A 26,768-nucleotide genomic window follows, 5' to 3' on the forward strand; every position below is an offset into this window, starting at 1 on the left:
CTATCGAAATGTTACTCACTCTAACTAGTCAAAATAAAATCAATGATCTACTGTTCAATACAAGCTCTAAAAACCACTCGGGTACCAAGATATATTTCCCTCCATTTGTACAATCAGGTCTGTAAAGATTTCTGTTGGTAATTCTGTTCAAGTAGTACACGAATGTAAAAGACGTAATAGATAAATTTTATTGGTAACCTAGAATTTGTCAGTCTTTGACCTTAAGACCGTCTTGACATGTTCTTCAAATCGCTGAACTAGAATTGTAAACAAATAATACTTTCTCAAGTCATTCATTTTTACAACGATTTTCGTACAAAACAAATTCTCCAATTGAAACAGATGCTTTGTTGATCAAACGAGAACAAGCAGTCTTGTTTCAACAAAAACAGAAAAAGAGCAAAAAACTCCCGAAGATATTTATTTGCGAAAACACTCCTCCATTATCCCCAGTGCTTCAAACCCACACTTGCGAGTAATTTTATTGATCGTTAGCTCCGAAAGCGTCATTTTCGTATTTATTTTATGGGCCGGACGAAATCGCTGATAGGTAGACACGGGATTGAACTGCCGCACAATAAAATGTTTTATCACTTTGTGGGAGGGTTTGACGAGGCTACCACCATTGAGTATTCAATGCTACCACGTTCGGGCCTCGCAGTTGTATCGGTGCGGGATCAGCGAGCGTTGGGGTTCACAACTTGTCGGCTTCGGGTATCTTCAACGCGGTGTGCTGTACGAAATTTGACAAGAGCGTTTATGTACAGCTGGATGAGTGGAGATAGTATTCGCCTTGAAATTGGAAGGTTGAATTTTCAATCGTGAGAAAAGGAATTTGTGTGGTTAAAAACTGGACTCAACTGCCTTTGATCATTGTGTTTATTTACCAGCTGATCTTAGTAATTAAAAGCGGCCTCCTCATTCAATCAACACTAATTTATTCACTAATCTTTGCCTTAAATACGCACCCTGATATGTCAACAACGTAAAGTTGCAATATAACATAAATATCTCAGTATTCCTGAATACAGCTTCATAACCTTTATTCAAAGACACAATGTTATTGAATTGATAAAATGTTATAGTGCTCGCCTTTGCTGGTTCGAATCCTTAGAAAAGCTTGAATCTTTCTGGTGGTTCCAAATTGGATCTAGATTTTCTTGATCGTTGGACGTTTTGGGTTGGCTAAAAGAACCAACTGGTCTTACTGAGTAAATCATTCAAAGATCAGATGACAAATGGCATCTTGTTCTAGAAGCGATCGTGTTAGTATCGAACTAGTATATTTTGGATAAGAAGTTGAGGACTATCTCAAAAGCATATGTTAACCATAATAAAACATAGCCAATTCGATTTAGATTGTTATAAAAATTAAAAACCAAATCGAATGTTTTCAATTTCATCTTGTTATCTTCTTCACCTGGGATTATCATCCTTTCCAACAATTCAAAACTAATTCGTTGTTAGTCAACCTGAAATACTTGAGGAACTTTCAAGAAGCAGGCTGCCTCCCACATTTCATCATGTTTATATTGTCTTACCACTTTGTAAACCTGTTACACCCATTCTACCTTTTCCACCGGAATCCCACAAATAAAACCAGAAGTCGTGAGCCACTCGACTAATGGAAGTTCCATTCATCTGGGAATTAATATTCTCTGCCGACTTTGAAATTCGAATATGAATAATCTAGATCTGGTATCGATCATAGAGGCACGCGTGTGTAGGCTGCAAGGCCACATTGTTGTGTGTGTGTGTGTCTGTGTGTGTGTGTGTTGTGGGAAGTGTTTTACTATTCCCCTCTGGTCCTACACCCACACACGTGGCTGGATGCCCAGAAAGCGAGAGTGTGTAGGTGTGTAACTATTACTGTAGTTGATCGTACTACGTACTCTACATATGAATGACCGACCACTGAATGGAAATAGTGTTTGAAACGATGGTGCAAGAAATCGGTGTTTTTTTATATATTCGATGACGTATCATTACATCAACATATTAAAGGAATATGGCAATGTCTTGATGGTTTGAAATTGTTAGCTACTGCATTATTCTGAAGGAAAAGACAGCTTGTAAAGACATTAGGTATAATTTTTCGGCAATTTTGTGGACTTATTGTTGTCAAATTTGATTATTAATGCTGAGAGAGTGTATACAGAGTGCGCTGACAGAGAAAATACTGTAAAAATAAGAAAAAACACATAAAACATGAGAGACTTTGACGCACGGAATGACTGGAGTCGCGTTAAAAATGTATTACTGTACTGTATTTTCGTTTATTTTTTGTTTCGCAGACCACGAAAACGAATATGCATACAGTCCACAAACACTTTAAATGTACGTTTTTTCTTATACAGTATACATTGACTGGCTGAATATCTAAATGGTTATAGTGCTCGCCTTACAATCAAGGTTGCCGGACCGATCCTGAGAAAAGTCAGTATTTTTTAATGGTTTCAACTGGACCCAACTTTATTTATTGGGCTTCAAATAAATTCTCTGTAATGAAACAGCTGGTCTTAGTCAGTAACAAAGCTACATGTCATCTCATCCTTCATTTTATTTTGGCTTAAAATACTCTAGTTGGCGCCCCCGTCTCGATTGATAATGCTCATCTTCATGAGCTTAACATTGTAAATGGGTATCCAAATTTAAGAGGATTTGTGAAAAACCTTTCTCGTTTCGAAAAGACAAGCCCGTCTTGTTTCTAACTGTGTACCTCGTGTTGTCTCTAATTCCTCACACCTTTCACCAAACAAGAGGTAAGCCTCTTTGCTTAACTTGACCGTTTAACATGTCCTGTTAATGCTTAGTGAAAGGCACTCATGTTTCAAAACCTGCTTGTCATTCACGTTGTGGCAACGGTACTGCACGGCTTGACTAGTCAGGCCTTTTGCTCTAGAGTCGCGGGTTTGTGTCCGAACAATCACCAATAATTACTTACAGCTAGGCGATAATGCTTTGATGAGTAGCTTGGATACTACCTTAGGCTGTAGGTGTACCTATCTAGACAAAGAATTAGGATACTTTTTTGAAAATAATTTTGTCTGTATTGAAAAACTATTTCCTCTAGAAAGTGATACAGTACTATAATTAAATATTTTGAGCAGAAAAGTCCAAAATACATCCGATAAATACTGTTATGAAAATATTATTCCGTGAATTTATTTAGACATTCTAGTATACTTTCAAGAAATTTCAAGTTATATAGTTAGGAAATAGTAAGGTCTTTTACAACACTACATCTTAAAAATACAGGTTAAACATTTTTGAAATTTTACATTACTACCAATTTTAACTATTCCAAAGAATATAGTACTGTATTTACTTTCATATGAGTTGCAGAGCTACCTACATCACATCATTAAGAGTAAAACCAGTGGAAACCTGTAAAATATTCGACGTCATTTAGCCGTAGTTTTTAAGTCCTCAGATTATCAGTGGCTAAGGATGGCTCTTGTAATAGTTAAGGATCAAGCCTACGAAGAAAATACCGAGTACAGTTATCCAGTCTAGTCCAGAATGACTCCTAGCCCAACAAAGCCCTAGATAGGCCTAGGGGCTGTACCCCAGTAATGAGCTCTATTATGATCGACAAAAACTACCGCCCGCACCTTTACACCGGCTCATAATCGTATTAGATGTTTTTTTGTCAAGACGTGTCATTAGGACGTCCATCTCTTTCTCCGTCTCTCTTTGCTTTTTTTCTTCTCTAGTGCATTCTCTTTATCTTCTTGTATCGTCTGAAGAGAGCTTTGACTAGAGAAGACTTCGATGCCGACGTGTCACGACCGTAGTTATATTTCGAAGGTCACGACCATAACGAGTAAATACAATTGTATAGTTTACGTAAACAAGTGGAGGCAGACCAACCAACAATTACCTGGGTTGATACTAAAATGCTTACTTAATGTTTGGCCATGTTACTGGACATTTCCAATCACATATCCATACACACACGCAAGTACTGTATCCAACATTTGAACAGTGTCATTGATTTACTAAGAAATTACAATAATAGCAATGTCATTTACAGTCCATAGTAAATTGCATTTAAATCTCGTGAGGGAGGTGGAAAAGTTGTTACTTATTTGTTACTTGTTATACTAGTAGTACGATTGTCAATAATTTTTCTTTTGCAAAAAAGTAAGTAAGTATAAGTAATATATTCATGTTACACATCCATAAGTACAGTAGTTTTTAAAAACAAACTATAGGTAGGAAAATCCTTCAATTTCTAAAATATTCTATATACACGGGTTTGAAGGGGTAATGGCAAAGGGAATACGTCATCAATTAGTCCAGATAACGATACCAGGCTGGGGTGCTAGTGTCAGAAGAGTAATAAGGAGATCTACAGACTTCCCAAAGTCAAATGATTACTCTGGGTATACAGTTGCATGTGGAGTTACTTAAAAAATAGAAAAATAAATCAAAATTCGAAGAAATTGGTAACGATGGATAACCTAAGGGTTTCCCAAAAGGCGAGAGTTCCTTTTTGTATCACATGGGAGAAATGAAAAAGAACCATGTTGAGCGACATGCTGTGACAATTTGCTATTATGTGACGTATAGCTGTGATAGTGACGTCATCAATTACGTCATTATCAGCTGGTCCGAGCAAGAGTTACAGTCATTTTCCCACCTGTGGTCTGTGTTGACATCAACAAACAAACCACTTGTACGAGAAAACTCACTTTCACCCACGAATATTAGAACAGGAACGGTGTGGATCATATATATAAACAAATTGTTTCACTGGCCCGAAAGTAAAAATTACTAAACATTGCTTAAATGGAACTGTCCAAAGTATAGGATTCAGGCCAGCTAAGTCATTTGTTTATTTTTATGTTCCATACCGTTTCTGTTCTCATATTCGTGCTTTCACCTCATGGTATTGCCGTCTTTGATTTATTCAACTACTTATATTTAGGCGACTGTAAACAAATTTAATTGGAATCGCAGATATAAACTTAGACTTAAAATATCTTCATAAGTAAATTATGTCCGGATTTCAAACCAAAATATTTATTGCAAAATGTTTAGAGGCAAAAAACATGTTACACTATTGTATTCAAGGAACTTTAAAAATATATCTATTTCATGACATATAAACGTGTAGTTTTTATCATCGAGGCTCTTTAAATAGGAGGATACTAGTGGCTTGTAGGGGCAATAGCCCCTATATAAAAATTCTAGTAATTATTTTGTACAAATTATTAGTCTCATGGGTTACCCTACCTTGAATTATCGTTTAATATTTTTGTATATTATAATATGTATAAAAGTTATTACATATCTGCATAATGCAATTTTTTGATGTCTGTTCTGTTTAAAATATAGATTCCAAAGGACTGTTCATGCAGTGTGTTTATAATACAAACTTTCTAATCATAATATACAACTAAGGAACATTTTCAATAATAATCTTCATCACTATTAAATAAATATTTATCAATTCCTTTGAATATAGGAATATAGGTGTTTTATTCACTTAAATAAAACACATAGATATATGTCATCCTCCAAATTGTATAATGCTAATCATAACAAAATCTCTCTGAAAACAACAGAGTATAGTATCCATTTTAATCGAATCCTTGGTCTTTATTTTGTTCTAATACTATTTTAACATCATCTGGCCACTTTGACCAGCTAAAAGCAACATAAAGTTGACCATGGGTAAACACAGGTTTTTTTCTCTCAAATAAATGCCAACTTTTTGAAGGTTTGGCCTTGCGCTTTATTTATAGTAATATCGAAAGCTAATCCCAATAGGAATTGAATCCCTAAACTTAAACGGCATATTAGGATCTTTAGATGTTAGTTTTATTTTTGGCATGAAAAATATGTTCCCTTTGTCTACTCCAGTAATAACTTCTAGCTTTACACTTTTTTCAGACATACCTGTTACAACCAATCCTATTCCAATAACTAATCCAGACCCATAAACTTGGGGAAAAGTCTTTACTTCAGCTTTATAATAGTATACATATTACAGTACATATTACCATATGCTTTAAATAAAGTTAAACCACATGTTTTCAAGTAAACAAAGCAGACATGACCTGGACTCCCATGTTACTTAAATGTAAATTATTTTATTACGTAACAACCTTTTGGTGAATAATTAAGAAAAATGAATAATTTTCCCCAAAACGTCATGACCTGACCTTTAAAATGATACCTCTCCCAGCTTTCTACGGCCTCCCGTTCGCTCACAATTTCATTGTAAAATTTTGGGCTTACGGAATTAGATATATAGATTTCCGATAAACAGCCTAAGTTCTCCTATTGCGAAAACTCTAAACTATTTTATTTATAAAATAGAAATGGATGTGTTTTCGTGATCACCGAAAGTGTTTACTCTTTAGCAATGCGATAAAGGTACAACCCAGTGAATCGGAATCCACCATAAGCAGATTACACGCAAATATTTTACACGCAAACTTTATAAACCAGCTGGAAAACTGAATATATCACATATAAATCTAAACCCCTCTACCATTTAATCACCACTTACCGTTACCATACGATGGTGTATGTAAGGAGCTATAACAGTCCATGTTTTTACACCATGTAACGGTCTACCAGCATACAACACTGGATGACTGTCCAGACACACGTGACAGCATACGTGCAAAACATGAAGATTACGCGTCGGAGAACACCGTTGCAGTTTCGTACTGTTCGATGTTATTGATCACAGTGCTTAAAATCGGAGCGAGAACGCAAAATAGACTCAATTTTATACCGAAGGACCAAGGTTGGATGTTTTACAGTACCAATAAATTTGAAAATCCAGAGCGTGGTCCTAAGAGCTTTTTCCAGCTATGTAGTGGACAATTTCAATAAGTTCCACTGCCATGATATGGTATTGTTATGCATAAAGGTAAATTATTTAGAGATACATAGATGCTACTGGTTATATTTTGAAATATCCTTTTGCTTTAACATTTTCGGTAAATTTAGTTAAATCTTACTAACTAGGTCTTCTATGATGTATAATTCATGTTATGATTCAGACTTGGAGGGAATTTACAGAAAAGTGTAAATTATCAAATCTTTAACTGCTCTACCTTCCTTGAAGTCAACTGGGTTTTATAAAATTAATTTGTGTTCTGCACTCCCAAATCCCGGTATTTTTCCTAATCCATTTGTAACATAACTTATATAGTTATATAGAAGAGATAAAACACACCGTTCAAATTTATTTGTATCAATATGTATTTTTGTAAAGAAATATATGCATCTAAGTCGCCACATTAACTTTTGATAGTTCGAATAAAACATTAGCTCCAATACCGATGAAAATATATAACCATTATATTGCTTGTTGTTTCGTTTGTATTTCCATATTAGATTATCTGTACTAATTAAATGCACATTAAGTAGACCCATGGATAAAAGGAGTATATACATGTCTACTTCTTTTAATCTATGGTAGACCGTATAAAAAATGTTCATTAAGACCACTGTGGAATCTTCATACTGGACTTCAAAATACAGAAAACACCTTTTGCGATTCAACCAAATTAAGTAATGTTTTAGTGTAAAAGCAATTTTTTACTCTAAATTCTCTAATAAATCTTGTGTGAAACTCTGGAGGATTTTTTTCCGTTTTAGAACAACCCTCCTACCAACATCCAACCTCCTAATTCTCGGTTACACTCTCAGTTCCTACCGATTAGCCCAAAATGATCGCCTGTTACGTTCTAGCCTAATTAGGGTTCGCGTTTTTGCCTCGGTGAGGTAATACATAAGTAGAATGGACCACGTTCAACAATCATCTCATAACTGGGCTTCGCTTTGAAACCTTTACATCTTTCTGTTTCGTTCTTGAGATGAAACTAGCCTATGTAAATGTTGTGTAATGGGTTTTGGGGTGAATTGGAATGTGTGTTGTGGTTTAGTTGGTAACACGATTGTAAGAAAGGCAGATATTTCGTGGGTACAAGTACAGTTTTTAACATTATAAATGTACTAATGGCTCGTTCATGTACATGGTTTTGTACCGGCTCACACCTTGATTTATCAAACTGTCCCACGTACAGGTCCGTTAAAGATTTTACTAATATGGGCAGATTATAAAAGCCTCTTTAACCTCTTCAAAGAAATACAAATTGTTTTACTTATGATATACTTGTAAAAGAGTTTCTAAGCAATAAACTGTTGCAAAACCTAATCTTATTCTCCATGACGTAATCATTGATTGATTTCTTCTTAATATTAAAACATCGAAAAGATTAAACGATATATTCGTATCAAATTATTTTCATTATCATATAATGGAAAAGAATTACTATTCCAATGCTGATATTATGTAAATGCTGATATTGTAATGTATGTCATGTATGATGTAAGAAATAAGGGTTGCCAATCCCCTTTCAAGCATTTACCATTTTATTTTAGTAAGGCCTAGTTTAATTTAATTTAGTACTAGAGGTCGTCCAGTGATAGAAAAATCAACTAAAAATATGTAATATTTTACATAACAGTCTTCTCTATTATTTTGACCCCACGCTGTAAATAAAACATGTGATGGAAATTCTTCCATTTGTATTGATTTTCTGTTTATATTTCGTTGCCAGCATGGCAACCCATAGGACCCATGTTAATTTTTTTATTTATTTTTTTCTTATTTTTTAAGCCTATTTTAATTTATAAAAGGATTCTGTAGGTACATGAACATAAAAATAAATAAATTAAATAACCAAACCCTTCAAGATGATTTATAAAATATGCATAACCAATATCAATTTCGATATAAATTTTTTTAACATAAATCTCACTCAACGATATTTAAATGCACGGTTCCATAATAGTTCATCAGTCCAACACTAAACCCTAAACACAATTACATGTAGGCTTATTACTATTGATAAACCCCATAAACAACACCAAAACAGAACCCGTTTCACCATCAAGTTAACTTAATAACACCCACAAATCAAATTCAATTGTGACAAGCAATCTCCAGAGTCACCTACAGAGAGAAAGTTAGATTTCGCTTTGGAATTGCAAGGTTTACAAATAGGAATGCAGATAGAACAGCGGGGCTTCATACAACTGGTAATCAGCTGGCCTTACATGCAACCACAACGTGGGGTAATGGGAGGGGTATGAGTGTGTTCAAATAGGTCTTGCGTAGTTGAAAGTGGTGAATTTATTATTGGTTGCGAGTTTTCAAATTCAGCTATTAGATTTTGGAAGGAGGCGATTGTATCTCAAGATGCTTGAAATGTTGATGATCTTAAAAGAAAGATTTGAAAAGACGCAAACAAACTACATATATTTAATATTTGTTATTGTATTGTTGTTTGTATTGTATATTTAATGTTCGCAATTGTTTATTATTGTTTAGTTATACAAGCAGACTTCCTTCTGTGAACCCGTTAATAGATTTATCCGAAACAAATCGAGGAATTTTTAATCATATTTCTCTGCTTACAGTTTAAAATTTCAAAACTTTTAGATTAAATGAAAACCATAAGGTTTCTTGCTGGAAAATAGAATTATGAAGTAATTACAATGTTAACAACCCACCCCATTATTTTAGCATTACCACAATTTTTGTTGTCAGACAAAATACGCAATAGTAAAAGATTGGCTAGTATTACATTGTCTTTTAACAAATATTTTTGGTCCAATTCTTATTTTATTTGGCAAAAAAATTTAAATTTCACTTTTCAAAGACTTTCCTTTGTTCTACTAGGTAATAAATAATGGCATTAAGTAAAACTAAACATCAATGTAAGTACTGATAATTGAAAAAAATTGCACATATTAATAAATGTAAAACGTATTATCGTCATTAGTAGCCTTAATATTTTAAGCTATCACGCTAGTTAGGTAACCATAACCTTTCACCCACTCTTCTAAAAAAGGAACTTTATGAAAGGAACTTCAAAATTAAAAGAAAGAATTTTTATGAAAGCTTAAGGGTTAGTAGTTATTTTCATCTTCCAAAGGTTGGAAATTAAATTTAATCTTATGTACAGTAAAAATTTTGTATTGAAACCAAACAAATATTTCTTTAAAAAGTAACTCACCCCGTTACGTTTCCTGACCTCCGCTAGGCTCACCCACTTCAGCATATCGTCCAGAACCATGGGAAACTTGGGGATTTTGTTGTCACTCTTCACTTGTCTTCTTAGAGTTTACAACACACTGTGCCTATCGTTTCCTTTGGTTTTCATGCAAATTGTCTATACAAGACTTCGAGTTCACAGTTCACAAAACACTACACCTATCACAACGGAATTAGTGACTTTATCCATGGGAAGTAGCTAATACCGTATTCTAATCTACGGCAAGATCTGGGAAGTGAAATAATAAGAAGAAACATAACTGAGTACGTTTATTCTATAATTAAAGTAAAGGAAAGTTGAGGAAAAAAACTTTTACTTTACCGCTACATTCTGAAGTCGGTAGAAAAAAGTTTATTTCATCACTAGGATCGAAAGTTGCTCTTTTTGGTATACAATAGTGTTTTGCAAGCTCGGCTGCACCTCTCTTGCAAATACGAAGTACAAAAAGGACACTTTCGCTCCGTGTGATGAACAACTATTTCGTCAAACTGTGAAAAAACCTAATCTTGACAAAATAGGTCATACAAAGTCGTGATCAATGTTTATATTTCTGTTGTTTACAAACATAACTTCAAATATCATGTGACTAGCAGCGTTTTCATGTGTTTCAAGTAGTAAACAACATTTATAAGTGTCCTAAACAAATTTGAGGTTAGCAAACTGAACAATTTACCTATTTTTTCTGTACCCCGAGAAGTTACCCGAAAACAATGATTTCGAGGACGATTTAGAGAACTAACTATGGCTGTTTTTTAGACAGTATGATGAACACAATTGTGTGTGTCACGTTTATAATTTAAACTATGTTGACCTAACATATATTTCCAGTATAAATGTGTATGTGAACTAGCAGATAAAAAAGTGACACTGAATCAACTACCCACCTCACTGGAAAGTACACACGTCGCCAGCCAGTGGAAAGCAAGCAATCCTCAACAAATTGATTCCTTTTCAAAGAACGATTTAATCCATTCGGGACTGCCGCGTAATCTCGGCCCACGAAGCTATCAAGACACATTCGCCACACTACAATTACTCCGTAACGCAGGTAAAACACCTCTATTTCGACCAATTGGCCCAGTTCTGAGATGTTTAATTTCGTTAACGGCCGCGAAACGGCGAATTCGGCGTCCGTTAGATGTGATGTGATGAAGAGGCACGCACGACCGACGTGTCGTGGACAAGAGGTTGTAGAAGTAGGGCGAATGTAGGATCTCATGAGAATTAGGGTGACTGAGGAACGCTAGGATATAGGGAGAAGGATGAATGAAAAATTACAACATGTGACGACTAAGATAAGATGTCTACATATAGGATGTCATGAGAACATTGGTGAGTGTTTCTAGGATGTATAGAGAAGTTGGGTGAGTAACTCTAGGATATGATAAGAAGTTGGGTGAGTAACTCTAGGATATGATAAGAAGTTGGGTGAGTGACTCTAGGGTATCATGAAATGGTAGGTGAGTAGCTCTAGGATATCATGAGATGTTAGGTGAGTAGCTATATGAAATCATGAGATGTTAGGTGAGTAGCTATAGGATATCATGAGATGTTAGGTGAGTAGCTCTAGGATATCATGAGATGTTGGTGAGTAGCTATATGAAATCATGAGATGTTAGGTGAGTAGCTATAGGATATCATGAGATGTTAGGTGAGTAGCTATATGAAATCATGAGATGTTAGGTGAGTAGCTATATGAAATCATGAGATGTTAGGTGAGTAGCTATAGGATATCATGAGATGTTAGGAGAGTAGCTCTAGGATATCATGAGATGTTAGGTGAGTAGCTCTAGGATATCATGAGATGTTAGGTGAATAGCTCTAGGATATCATGAGATGTTAGGTGAGTAGCTCTAGGATATGATAAGAAGTTGGATGAGTAGCTCTAGGATATCATGAGATGTTAGGAGAGTAGCTCTAGGATATCATGAGATGTTAGGTGAGTAGCTCTAGGATATCATGAGATGTTAGGTGAATAGCTCTAGGATATCATGAGATGTTAGGTGAGTAGCTCTAGGATATGATAAGAAGTTGGATGAGTAGCTCTAGGATATCATGAGAAGTTAGGTGAGTAGCTCTAGGATATCATGAGATGTTAGGTGAATAGCTCTAGGATATCATGAGATGTTAGGTGAGTAGCTCTAGGATATGATAAGAAGTTGGATGAGTAGCTCTAGGATATCATGAGAAGTTAGGTGAGTAGCTCTAGGATATCATGAGAACTTTGGTGAGTGCTTCTAGGATATAATGAGAAGTTGGGTTGGAGGCTCTAGGATACTGTATTACATGAAGTTGGGTGACTAGCCCTAGGATATTATGCGAGGTTGACCAAGTAGATCTAGTTTATCAAGAGAAGTTGGGTGAGATACTCTAGAGTCTAGTATATTATGAGAAGTTAGAGTGAGTAGCTCTAGGATATCATGAGGAGTTTAGTGAATAGCTCTAGGATATCATGAGATGTTAGGTGAGTAGCTCTAGGATATGATAAGAAGTTGGATGAGTAGCTCTAGGATATCATGAGAAGTTAGGTGAGTAGCTCTAGGATATCATGAGGAGTTTAGTGAGTAGCTCTAGGATATCATGAGATGTTAGGTGAGTAGCTCTAGGATATCATGAGATGTTACGTGAGTAGCTCTAGGATATCATGAGATGTTAGGTGAGAAGCTCTAGGATATCATGAGGAGTTTAGTGAGTAGCTCTAGGATATCATGAGATGTTAGGTGAGTAGCTCTAGGATATCATGAGGAGTTTAGTGAGTAGCTCTAGGATATCATGAGAAGTTAGAGTGAGTAGCTCTAGGATATCATGAGGAGTTTAGTGAGTAGCTCTAGGATATCATGAGATGTTAGGTGAGTAGCTCTAGGATATCATGAGATGTTACGTGAGTAGCTCTAGGATATCATGAGATGTTAGGTGAGAAGCTCTAATGACGTAAAAGGGGCCTGTGCTCTGCTGTATCATGAGAAGTCCGACGTGTGGCTCTAGTATGTCATATGTCATGAGAATTTGTGCAATCTAAGATACAATAAAAAATAGGATCAGTGGATCTTGAAGGAAGTTAAAAACTACTTAAACTAAAGTCACAGAAGCCGAGACCTATCCATAACATAACAAACCTCCAATACTATCGCAGCTCAATCTACAGAATAGTCCCGAGAACCGATGGTATCCCGGTAGCTTGACCCTGCCGATAGTAGCACAATAGACTCTAGTTGAAGGTTGAAGTACGGCGCTGTTTGGCATTCCACAAATCAGCGGCATGCGCACAAGAAGCCTGGGAGAGCAGCGCTATCGCATAGCAATTTGAGAGATAACCGCGTTTCGCCATTGTGTGCGCTTCTTTGGTTTACGAGCCCTCTGTTTACAATCCCGTTACACGCCTGGGGAAAAACACCAATATCCCGGTACACCCGTCACTCGGGGGTTTTCTTTCGGGGAAAACCCGAGATTGGGAGGAATATACAAGAACCTCTTGCTTTGTCTAGTAAACTACACTAAAACATCTGATAGACCATAAGGTGCATATGGTAGTTCGAGAATTTGTTGTACTGTATCAACTGTGAATTCCCATTGGATGGAATAGTAGTAGACATCTTTGATATCTTTGTAGAAACTGAATTCTTTTGTGTTTCATGTTGGCGACGTTTGATAGTGCTGATGTAGACTAAAGGTCCTCTCTTTGGAGTAAATTTGAAGATTTGTACTTTACTCTTCGGCTACTAAACCAGAAAACAAAAGAAATGTGTACAAATAGATTGTTATAATGCTGTTACAATACTGTAGTTGAAAGTGGTTAGTTAATCAAGAAGTTAAAATCAAACAACAAAAGATGTAGTATTTGTAATTGGGATATCAACTAATACTATCAAACTAAAGGTTGACCAACCAGTCGATAGCAACAAGACCAAGGATTAGACCGTTCCCTAAAAAAAACCTAAAACAATTGGTACAACGTTGAGCCACAATTTTAAAATAAAATATCATGGTCAGGTTTGTGGTTTGATAGAATATTTAGACTTGGAGCCGCACTTTGTGCCGTAGAGATCTTGCTGCACAAACGTGATAATTTTTTAGAATGCAAAATTTAATGGGCCGCTCCGGGATTTGAACCCGGGACCTCCTGCACCCAAAGCAGGAATCATACCCCTAGACCAAGCGGCCGACCTGTACGAGGAAATGTAAGTTACCAAGGAGAAAGTCAAGGTTGAGACCAGTTGAGACATCCTCGGTGAAGAGGCGACGCGTCCTCTAGTACAACCATCGCGATAGTGATAGTGCAGTATGGGGACTGTACTGTATGGGGGACTTGAGCCGTAGATAGACGTACATATGTAATTTAGTGCTACTGAATCATCTGGGTATTGGTACATAAGTGTTAAACCATAAACTAAATCTCCAGTTGCCAAGGGACTTTTTAAATGAGCGACTTTATCCTGCACGGACTTAGAGTAAGTCGATAGCAATCGTTGTAACGTTAACAATTTCTACTAAATAAAGCTAAAGTCAAAGGTGGAATTGAGTGGAAATGTCCTGGAGTTTTTTACATAAAGTGTTCATAATCACTCGACGCCCAAAAAGTACATTCTTTATGCATGGTAATAGTTTATTAGCAAATGTTTTACCGAAGAATTACTGAATTAACTCAAGTTTACCACTAGACAAAAGCACAATCCATACCTGAAGTAATGAGAAAAACAATCCCAGTTTCGTGTCTAGGAAAAAAAACCTCAGAATGCATAAGCCTCTCTTCGAATTCTTGTAGATTAAGCCTTGTCAGAATACTAATATTTTGGAGGTCCGTGACTGCACGTGTAGACAAAGACCACAGAGAGGCGTGACCGTCGACACGCGCGTGAGGAGAATACAACACGCGTGTCAAACTACACGCTACACGTCACGTCACGGCCACGGCCAGCAGCATGGCCATGGCCAGTCGGCGAAGAGACCACGGGCAGTGGCGGTGATGCAGAGAAACATTGGTTTTACTCGGAATTTGTATGGAGTAAGCTAAACTGTAGCCCAAATGGTTTTGAAGAAAAGTATTATATCCCTATATGGTCGTGGACTTGCCTGGGTTTCCCTGGGATCGAATGTTAGCCAGCATCGAAGTCCAAGACGCAAACCACTAGGCTAACAACACACACAAGTGTTTTTAATGTTCACGCCAGTGGTATGTTTTTAATAATGGAAGAATCCCAAACACTGTTATGAAAGTGCTCCGAACCCCTCATATTATTGTTGTCAGGCCGGGAATAGCAACCCATCCCTATAGCAGTATAGCACAGATACTTTCGATACGCCAACTATGTGATAGTATAGTAACACAGTCAAGTTCCCTTAGATCATCAAGGAAAATAAGGTAAGGATTAAAAGTGTAACTCTTACTCAGAATCTTTCTAAATTAATTCTATTTCGGAAAAGACTACAGTCGTATTAAGCTAGTGTATAAATTTAAATTACTTATTTTTTTATTCGTTCAGATTTCTGATATGGCAAAAAATATGCGAGTTTAGAGTATAGAGCCCATTCAGTTTGGATTTGTAAGAAGTGGCTAGTTCTTCACAATAATAAACCATAAACGACGTATATTTGGCTTAGTCATTTGAGCCAATTATGTTTAACCACCGAAAAAGATACCATAACTTCTAAAACAGAATTCATACCATTCAGTAATTTTCTCCAATATTACATCCTATAGAATGATATAAAAGATGATTTTACCAGCGAGATGTTGAAAGCAGATGTCGAAAGTAGATCGAATGACAAGTCGTTTCCAGTTCTTTCGGCGGCAAAAACAGCCGCGTGTGAAGTTTGGCGGCAAGGTCACTTTCTTCGGCCAAGTTCAGTGACTTGTTCGATCACGGGAAAGTATCGGTTTATATCGATCACTTTCCCCGCCTCACCCTTCCTGTTCCCGCCAAAACACGCGCTTTCCCCCAGCTGACCCTGAGGACGTGGGAATCAGCTGATTCAACAGGTGTCTCTTGATCCAACAAACAAATTTCTAAATTCCTCATTAAACCTTTACAAAACAAATACTAAAGTCTTTTTTTTTTGCTCGTATCTACGCCAGTGTCATTTTTTTATGAAATCATTTCAAACACTTTTAAGGGAAAGTAGTCCAAACCCATTAAAGTCTTCATGGATTGGCTATACAGTCACATGCTGTTGATTTTGTAATTAATAGATTTTTTGACAAGATTATTGTCTTAAGATTGTATGTACTTACTAAAGCCCTTATTTCGTAGACTTAATGGATTTACTATTTGATATATATTGACTTAGATATGTTAAGTCATATTTAGGTGGTTGAAAGTAAATGTTTAATTTTTAACTCTTCAAATGTCTAAACAACCAGTAAATAACTGTTAAAGGATATTATAACTCTACCAAATATTATAAGAACATTAACACTTCAAAACTACGCTTTGGATTTCACAATAAATCAAAAGTAAATAAATAAAATACATAGATTTTCGAAAAAAAAATTAAGTTACCAAAATTGACGATGCTTGTGGGTACTCTATATTTCATGGGTTAATACCCGAACTAAGCGTGTCGTAACACTTCGGCCCAAGTAACACTTCGGCCCAGTAACACTTCGGCCCAAGTAACACTTCGGCCCAAGTAACACTTCGGCCCAGTAACATTTCGGCCCGAAACCCTCAGATGTGGCCTACGGTCCAACTCTCTACCTGCCCACTAGTAACACTTCGTCCCAACAAAAAATTTGACAGGTTAGGTTAGGTTAGGTTAGGTTAGGTTAGGTAAGATTCCACCGATTCTCCGTCATGTGAGGTCAGAGGATGCAAGGGGTGACGGTTGGGTAACAGTAGCAGGTTATCTTTTGGGGGTAGGGTAGGGGGGAGATGGGGGCACCATTCGCTCAGTCCTCCAGCGCAACTTTCAACTTTTAACTTGTTCAAATTTCCTTTTTTTCATAATTAAAAAAAAATCTCTAATAATATAACGACTCTCTCCAACTCACAGGATTAAATTATCCTTTGTGGGTGATAATTTCGCTTGATTTAAAAAGCTTTTATAGAAAATTAAATATAACTTAGAAAAATAAATAATATTGTAAATATTTTTGCAAAGGGATCATAATATTATGTTATGTCTGTTTTTTTTTTGCGAAATAAATGATATTTTGATTTGATTTGATTCCACCAGAGGGTGGTTGCAAAGTATACAGGTCATGTACCTCTTACTACCTGAACTGCGTTCCTCAACCCTTGTCAATTTTTCGTCGGGCCGAAATGTTACTCCATTAGCTTATTTAATCATCTGTAAAAGCGAGTGGGACGAAGTGATACTGTTTTTCTAAGAAATTTGAGTTTGGCCGAAATGTTACTGGGCCGAAGTGTTACTACATCGAACTAAGACCCCGTTGCCTTTTTCCTCTTTTTACAGAATGTCTTCACAACTTTTCCATGCCCAAATCTCAAAAGCACAACCATTGATTGTTGCATGCTGTTGTGGTCATCCTTTGACAAAAACTCAGATCGCACATACTTGATTTTTTCTCTCTCTTCCTTCTTTACAGTACCGAGACATTCCAGAAATGCTTCAACCTCCTACTTCAATTCCAAGTGTGTAGAGATTAGCAATGATCCTGCTAATGGCACCTTATCATAATCATCTGTGAAGGTATTTGCTTTTACATTGGTTTATGACCTAGACCAATCACTGATTGGGCCAGAGTTATCGTCCAGCTCGGCCACAAACCTCGCAAGGTCTGGCCAATTAGAACGATCAAATCGCCACAATTTATTGCCCATTTAAACAAACCGAGACGGAAAAGTCCTCTCTCTTGATCAACCAAATGCGGGTTTCGGATAACTGGGACAACGTGTCCTCTAATTGAACGGTGTAGTTGAAATGTTGCCAAAATGCGATGTAGATGTATTGAGTTTAATGTGATGAATACGTTTATTTTGCTGATGACTTAGGTTATTGAAGCATACAGTAGTTAGTTATCATTTAAGTGTGCATTTTACTGTCGTTGTTTGTTTTGTATTGTTCTTTGCTGTTGTGAGTTGTGTATTTTTGGTAGCTGTTCTGATTTTTGCTCTTTGTTAGTTTTTTCAAAAATATTATTTTTTGAATCGTTGGTGAATGTTTGTAGGATTCTTACCCCATTCAACAATATAAAGTGTATTTTCGAGGTGTATGTTACGGTGTTAACGACAGCTAAATGACTTTTACTCATAAGGTACGTCTTTAAGGCTCTCTTTGGTTATAAAAGGCTGTCTTAAACACAGATTGTTACTTTTAGTTAAGAAAGTTTTAAAGTAGTTAAATAAGAATCAAATAGTATTCATCAAAACACCATCTACACAAACCAGAGAGTTAAAATGATCATCAGCTGATCTATTAGGATGGTAATCTATATAAAAAAAATTGTAATCCCTTTTTTGATGGTATTCCATAAGTTGAGAACGTGTGCACCGAATTGCATGATTTTTGTTGTTGTGTTCCTTAATGCCAGGGGAAGGTGTTTATGCAAGGAAATTTATAATCCATCCAACCGTTATTTAATAATTTGCTTGTAAATAATTAAAAAAACGTGCAAATTTTTTACCAAAAGGTGAGTGCTTGTGGCGAACGAACTTCAACCAGGATTCAACAGTGATTGAGCGATGTGAACGAGCTCATCTTGAAAATGAATGAGCCTTTGACATAAAACCACATTAGGACAGGACGACGCCTGTCGGGCCAGCTAGTATACAATAGAGTGTGTTAAATATATGGTCTTCTATAAAATCTTTAAGTACCGTATCGAGAGTTGTGAATCTTCGCTATTCATCATGGGCCAGTATGGGAGTACTACTTTTTAAATAATTTTTACTATCACTAACAACCCTTACACAATAGCTTTACACTCAAGTCACTCTTTACTCTGTATTCACCTCGGCTCGTCACAACAATCAGCGCGCACGGCGAGTTGTAGGATCTGCGCAGTTAGCGAGTGCGGCAGCGCAGTTCCGGCGCATGCGCTGTTAGTGTGTTGTTAGCCGGTCTGCAGAGCGTCTCGCCTCACACTAACTCAGTTATGAATAATGCAAGGATCAAATAATCATAACTATACAGCCTGTGCGCTTAGATGCGAGATTGTGATCAAGGAAACACACAGAGGTTGATCACAGTCAGTGAACTTATTGGCCTTGGAAAACTATTTAGCTTATGTTGATTGGATGTGTCTGTTTTGGCAGGAATTATTGAAAGAAATGGTTCGATAGGACTGTGGTATAGAGTTTATCAAAGACATGTACCATAGAGTGATAATAAAAATAGTATCGTCATTGTCATTGATACTAACTAATTGAAAAAATTGGTGCTAACAGAGGAGAACGTGAACGTTGTATATCCCTAAGATGTGTTAAGGGTGTTTTAAGGATGTCTCTCAGATGACCATGGGATGATTAGGTTGTTGCTATGATGTCCCTATAGTATGTTAAGGATATTCATTTGGGGTTTAGGCTATCCCTAGGATATCTAGGATGTCGAGTGGATTCCCTTACAGTGTTAGCAAAACGGGAGTGCCGATGGAGACCAGGTCAAGTCCCCTCAAACGCACGCACCCCCACAGGTCTCCATCGGCACTCCCGTTTTGCTAACACTATAGAATATCTTAGATGTCCCTAAAATGTTCTTAACATATCTAAGATGTCCCAAGAATATCCCTAATTGTTAAGACCGTGTTTAACGTATATGTGTTTACGCTCTTTTAAATCTTTTCACTCATTACACTTTATTCATCATGTAAACCTCAAAGGTTCAACTTTTCCATGACTCAAGGTTCCTTTCCCATATTTCGCCCACCCTCTCTAGTACTTGTACCCAGAGAAAGTGTCGGGTGGTCAGTGTCCACCACCTCACACCGCGGAAGTGAAGCTTTCGAGTGTTTAGACATTTGTCGCACTTTCGCCTCTTGACTCCCGTTATCCTGGTCCCGGGATTGTGCGGATAGGCCATGGGAAACCGTCCATGCGGAAAGCAAAGAGATCTAAATGCGATTGAGACTCCAAAGCGTCAAATTCAACAATATACTTGGTCAAATAACTAGAGATTTTGAAATGGACAATTATGAGGCAGAGAAAAAGGCGTTACCTCAAATTAGTTTAGTTTTGACTACTGCCTTCGTCAAACGATCTGAGTCAAATTTGACACAGAGGCAAGAGGGACCTTAGAGCACATAGTATTCATATTGAATATTGAATATTACGTGCTCTATGATCACAACTAGTTTAGCTTCAAGAGCCGCATTAATCAAATAATCCTGGAGCGCTAACTTGATCATTTGTACCTATGCAGGAAGAATTGATCAAAAATTGGATAGGCGACAACGGGCTTCGTCAAATGATCCTAGAGCTTGAATTTGATGACTTAAAGAAAAACAAGTCATTATCACGAATTGGTTTTTAAATGTTGATTTATAAAGACTGACTATGTCAAATACCTTTCCAATACATTGACATTCAAATTCAAGGGTGCAGAAAAAGTACTTTATGAGGTAATATTCTCTCTTTCATAACCTCGTCAGAAGTGTTCATTTAGACATAAGTTTTTAACTGAAAAACTCTCTTCAACTCGTAATATTCGCATTAGGAATAACAATTAACAAACAAATCAAATCCTGTAAATGCAAGTTTAAACCTCAAACTTCTGCAAAGAGCATATTTAAAAAAAAAACTATGACGTCCTACAGTTAGAGACCAAACATTCGTTGTGACAAAAAACAATGTTCACACAGTGTTTCAAACATCAACAAGCACTGTTCATTAATTAACGATGCCGTTTCCCTAGGTAATTTACTTACAAAAACGTCCATCGTTGATTTCTCTCGTCTAGTTTACATGAGAAGACGGACAGCCGGGAAACACAATCGAACTGTCAGTTACGTATACATTCAATCTCAATGACAACGACAGGTCATTAATACAACCGAAGATGTTCCTCGGATAGAGGTTATTTGCATCACAATAGTCACCGGGGTCGTTCGATACATCGAGTAAATTCATTCGATTGGGTACGAGTCCTTTGGTAAATAGCTTTAAAATGTATACCAATTGAAGATCATTAAAAGTCTTTTCATTTGTTCAGGTAGTCTTTGAAAATTGGGTGAAGCTTTTTCGATATAACATAGTATGCTGAGCTAGGAAGTTTTAAATTGGTAAACTAGTATGATTCTTCAGCTGTATTCCTCCGATACATTAATTAAAATTCCTTAAAATTGTTTGTGAATTCCTACGATACTTAGAGCTAAGGTCTTTTGAAACGTTGGGTATTCTTCGAAAAATTAGGGTAAACTTCATTATACCTCATACTTACCCTTTTAAACGCCAGGTAAAAAGTTTATTAACTATTTCTGTACTTCAAGGTAAAATAATTTATAAAATTCCTTAGATGTAAAAGTCTTTCGTTGCGATGAATAAAAGTTCTACCTTTAGTTGGGTAAAACTTCTTCGGCACAAGGGATACACCGAAAACGGTCATGTAAAACATCCTGCCAAAGGGTTCATTGGCTAGATTCTTTAACATAAATTGAGTAAATGTTTGTAACACTATTGATGGCAGCAGCTTGACGAATCGGGTAAATCCCTCCATCACTTAAATCGAATGTCTTCTGATGGGAGGATGGGTATTATTCGGTAAACAACTTCTTTATAGTGCAAGTCTTTCGATTCAACTTGTAAAACACCACTTTGAAATATCGAAGAAAAAGGCTTTCATATAAAATGGCTTATTAATTCCTTCGGAGAATGTAGGCTATTTGTGCAAACAATATGACACGAATGCTAGACGAAAACACTAGTAATAGATGACATTGTCTATAAAAAATATTTTCAAAATAAACGCTAAAAGAAAGATAAATCCAAAGACATTTGATGTTGTTCAATATGTATAACCAATAGTCTAACGACATGGGTTGGTTTTAACAAATTGTAAATTGGCGTGTCTTATTTTCAAACAACTTAATATTTGGAGGGGTAAGGTACGTTAGTCTATCCAACAATGGGTACGCAATGGAACCTAAACCTGAATAACAAAGAGATATATCATTATTTTTAATAATCAGAAATGTAAAATGAACAAATTTTGATAAACAATTTGAACATTTTTCGATTATCAATAATCAATCATTGAGATGGGGACGCCACCTAGGTGCGTATTTTAATCCAAAAGTGAAGGATGAGTGTAGAATGTTGTGAGATGATCTGTGTAGCTTTGTTACTGACTATGATCAGCGGTTTCATTAGTCAGGATCATTTATTTAAGCCCAATGATCAGGAACAGCTGGGTCCAGTTTCGAACCATCAAAAAGCTACTGACTTTTCTCGTGATTAAACCGGCGACCTTTAATTAACAAGCGAGCACTATAACCCCTCAGCTACCCAGCCAGTTGGTTGATTTCAAATTTTTGTATTGTGTCACTCCTCAGCCATGTGTCATATACCAATACTTGGATTACCGCAGTAGCAAGTGAAAGTGTTGGGCCCCGGGGCGCGCCCAAACATCGCCCGGCGCCTTTTACCGCCCAGGGCTGCTGGGTAGTGGGCGCCCAACGCCGGTTATGCCCTTACTTTCTCCTTGATATAATCTATTTCACTTTTCAATGTCGGGGCTACTCCCACCTCGATATCTGAGCGTCGCGTTGAGATTTGGAGAGATGTCGACACTGGTGCCCTTTCTTTTTCGCAACTGGACGACTGAGAAATAATCCATCTTTGAGTATGAAACATCTATCCATGATGACACAATAATCACGAGTAATTTCCTAAGTACTTTCAGCATTACTCTCTTTTAAGTGTTCTTTGAAATTTTGAAGCACCTTGAGTTGTTTACTGATGTTGAAATACCTTCAGTTTTTTGCCTTTTAAATGGGCTTTGAAATGTTGAAGTACCTTCACTTCTTTGTCTTTTTAAATGTTGAATACCCTTAAAGTTTTTTGCCTTTAAATGTTCTTGTGCCATCAGTATTTTGTCTTCTAAGTGTTCTTTTAAATTTTAAAGTTTTCTTTTAAGTGTTACTAGTGTACCTGTTGCTCGAATTCGAGCAATTGTGAAGCATTACAGGCGACTCAAAGATTATGGAAATACGATCTACACAACAGTTAGATATAATCAAAATCCTTTGTAAATATATCTTATCTTTTTTCAAAAAGCTTATCTTGTTTTTTTTAGTGTTTTCTACAAATTTTTCTCTCTCATAGCCCCCGCATTAGGTTGTCTATGACAACGATTATAAATAAAAAAAAAATTATTTCTTTTTCTTCTACTTGGTTGTGTTCTATGACTTTTTCTATGTTTCCATTGTTTGCAAATCGATTATTTCAATGATTGCTCAAGAATTAATGTAGAAAAGTGTTAATTCAGTTTTATTTTTAGCCCATATCAAATTGTCCAGGATTTCTCGCTCTTTTCCATTGTAATAACACCAACCCAAGTTTCGTCTACAGATGCAATATGCCAACGAATATCACCTATACGTACAATCTCCAAGAAGTAGTAAAAAAGGCAGAAACCAACCCATACAATAGATATAAGTTAACTCCAAATGAAATAATTTTAAGAGTTACTGTGATATTAGGATTTTCCACTGATTTGGTAATAGAATAGAACATTATATTGCAAAACATGACACGATGCAGAAGAAAATCCAATTTAAAATCAGAAAAACCCATTGCAAATGCTGTACTTCATTTTGACAAATTCAACAAATCACAATTTAAATATTAACAGCTGTTTCATTAAAAAGTAGTGTGGAATTATGCACATGGTCGTAATGTAAACAAATCTGAAGAGGCAACTTTAAAGGCTTCTGGGGCAGAGCCCCAAGGGAATTTACTTCATTTGTCTTTTGATGGCTCATCTACAGACCAAGACCTTTCTTTAGAGACCCCTTCCAAGTTTCTACGCCCAGCCGTTCTCTCAAATTAGCTGTGACAAAAACCCCGTTTTCCTCCATAAGAATAACATGGGATGGGAATTTAAAGGCCACTGGGGCAGAGCCCCAAGGGAATTCACCATGTTTCTCTTTTGATGGCTCATCTACAGACCAAGACCTTTCTTTAGACACCTCTTCCGAGTTTCTACACCCAGCCATTCTCTCAAATTAGCTATGACAAAGAAAAACAGTTTCAAATTAATATATAGATTTTAAATGCTGAAGCACCTTCAGTCCTTTGTCTTTTAAATGTTCTGTTAAATGTTGACGCATCTAAATATTTAGGGTGAACACCCCCTATATGTTGAATATGGTTTATGGTTTTATTTAAGCAAGATGTAAATTGTAGCAAGTTATATTTTGGTTTGCAAGTTTGATCTAAATAAAGCAGAGAGTGATTGTACATTTAGCCTTATGGATTATTCTCTCACTAGAGAACCCGTGCGGCTCAATGAGCCGCATAGTATGAAACATAATCCCGAGGAAAACGTTAACGTTTTTGCTTAAATTAGAGTAATTCTAGTTAAATCTTAGAGTTGTTTAAACACTTGTTAGAAACTAATTTTAAATATCTATATTTGCGTCGTCAAGGTTCACCTACATTATTTCTGCTCTCAGTTTTAACTGATAAATAACTTCTAATGAATACTAAACGATCTCCTTCAATTCGAGTTAACATGATGCGAAAGTTTTTCCAGCATTGTGAATTGAAGAAAACTGTTGCCTTACTGATAACCTGTGTTAAGTAATTTAAGTTGGGTCATTTTATTTCTTTGATTTGAGACATCCTCCTAATAAAACAAATTTTCTCCTTAGAGAATCCTAAAAAGTTGGGTGATACAGAATCAACCATTTCATGTGCTCCATTTTTTACTTACAAACTCTGGGTCACCAACTGGACAGCACTAATCTGCTTTGAATAGGCTAAGGCAGCAACACCATTGAAAGTTGGTTAACTATTTTAACCAAGTGAATGTATATCTGGATAGGTATCTGTTAGACCAGGCCGCCTCTCCATTTCCACTCTCTTCATATGCATAAGATATCTTATTATTAATTGTCTCATTCTCCCGTTTTAAATATTTCTTCTTTGAACTTGAGGTATTTTCTGTTCTTCCAAAAAAACTGATTAATTGTTTACTTGGTCTTAACCTCCTGAATATTACAAATATTAATATTTACTCCCAAAAAGCTAATGAGTTTCTTTTTATAAACAGCTGTTTTTTGTTTTAAAATTTGTTCCATGTATTTCTTATGGGGAAAACCCGACCTTTGGGATGGTCTCACGCCCTTAAGAGTGGGAATTTCAAAATTCTAAAACCTTATTGCAAAACTACATATTGATACGAATCTTTTGACACCTTGAAACGTTGAAATTGGTCCACAAATAAGGGAGGAGTTGCGTTAACAAAAAACGGCTTCACGTATTATATATATAGATATAGGTAATATGAAGACAATTTTAAGGTGGATTCCTCCCAGCTCATGTAGAGTTTATTTATCTCTTGTTAATTTAACACATTTTAAAACTATTTTAACTTAATATTACAGCAGACTTGTTAAACTTCGCTTGCTCTCCTCTCTAGGGTAAAGCATAAATCTTCAAGTACTGTATATCCTAAAATAAGAAAATAAATAACGCGCTTAAATGCCACTTACATGAAAACACATCAAAAGAGGCTTAAAACTTTTACAATAGGATGAAAAGTCTAATAGCACTGTACTACAACATCGATTAAATCAAGCCTGGAGACTGTAAACTTTTTTTTCTGCATTTAGTTCTTTACAATAATACCCTACCTTCCCTATTCACTAAAATCACTGAAAACACAAAAACATAAATAATTAATACATCCCCACCATTTACCTCTAACTAACGTAAAGAAAACTACCAAATCAGTAAAATCCAAAAGCTTATTTAAATCACGAGTTCTTTCAATCGACCAGGAGAGACAAGGAAAGGGCAAATCGGGTTTCGACCTCATCATTTCAGACAAATTTAATTAGTCTCGTCGCCGCTGGTACGTATAAGGCGCTGGTAGCTCGGACCAGCAGGATTGCTGGATTAATTAAGGTCTTAACGGATAAGTGAGCGAGTGAGTTAGTGAGTGAGTGAGCCGCAGAGTTCCTAGAAGCTAGATAGTGTTAGCATCTGACTGGTTTTGAGCCGCTGAGCCTCAAGTGAGGAATTCTTCCTGAATTTCATCCAGATTGTTTGAATACGAGTGAAAATGCCCATTAGTAATTATTTGATCGTACTTGTTGTTTAGATGTTTTGAAACAAGATTTTTTTTTTTATATTTGATCGTTTTGTGGACCCAATTATCAATTATCAATCATTGAGATGGGGACGCCACCTATGTATAGACCTACTGAAACGAATTACAAAAAAATACATCATTTAACTCCTTTTAAAATTTTCAACCTATTTTAATGGTGTAGATGTATGGAGTTGTAAAATTAAAAAAATAAAGATTAAAAAGTAAGTATAAAGTCGTAATTATAAAATATAAAAGGCTGAATACCTTTATTGTTTCAAAAAAGATTTGAAAACGAAGATTCTACGCTGAGAAGACCACAAGCCATCCCTAATATCAGATTTGTCCAACAAACCCATCATTATAATGAAACTATCGATAAAATTATGTCGAAATATATGACAGAAAATAGTAAAAAAAAATATTTTTGCATTAAATGGGTAAATTCATATTTAGATAGTGTTAATT

At 36.1% G+C, this 26,768-nt stretch overlaps 1 protein-coding gene and 1 non-coding gene across 5 annotated transcripts in view; both read right to left on the reverse strand.

Moving 5' to 3' along the window:
- The window catches only part of LOC128995880 (rhophilin-2-like), a 115,915-nt gene that overhangs the window by 47,854 nt on the left and 41,293 nt on the right, over window positions 1-26,768 (reverse strand). The window contains exon 1 of one of the 4 annotated variants that reach the window (XM_054420912.1): window positions 10,053-10,127. The exons of the other annotated variants lie outside the window; for them this stretch is intronic. Within the exon in view, the coding sequence (XP_054276887.1) occupies window positions 10,053-10,112 (60 nt within the window). The 5' untranslated portion in view covers window positions 10,113-10,127. Of the gene's footprint in view, window positions 1-10,052; window positions 10,128-26,768 lie in introns of those variants that run through there. 4 annotated transcript variants of the gene reach the window in all.
- On the reverse strand, window positions 14,181-14,252 carry Trnap-ugg (transfer RNA proline (anticodon UGG)). Its single transcript has one exon. It is a non-coding gene; the product is annotated as a tRNA-Pro (tRNA).

This window comes from Macrosteles quadrilineatus, unplaced genomic scaffold, assembly GCF_028750875.1.
Source record: "Macrosteles quadrilineatus isolate MER2022 unplaced genomic scaffold, UCM_ALF_1.0 Scaffold_5__1_contigs__length_97177068, whole genome shotgun sequence".
NCBI classification, from domain to species: Eukaryota; Metazoa; Arthropoda; class Insecta; order Hemiptera; family Cicadellidae; genus Macrosteles; species Macrosteles quadrilineatus.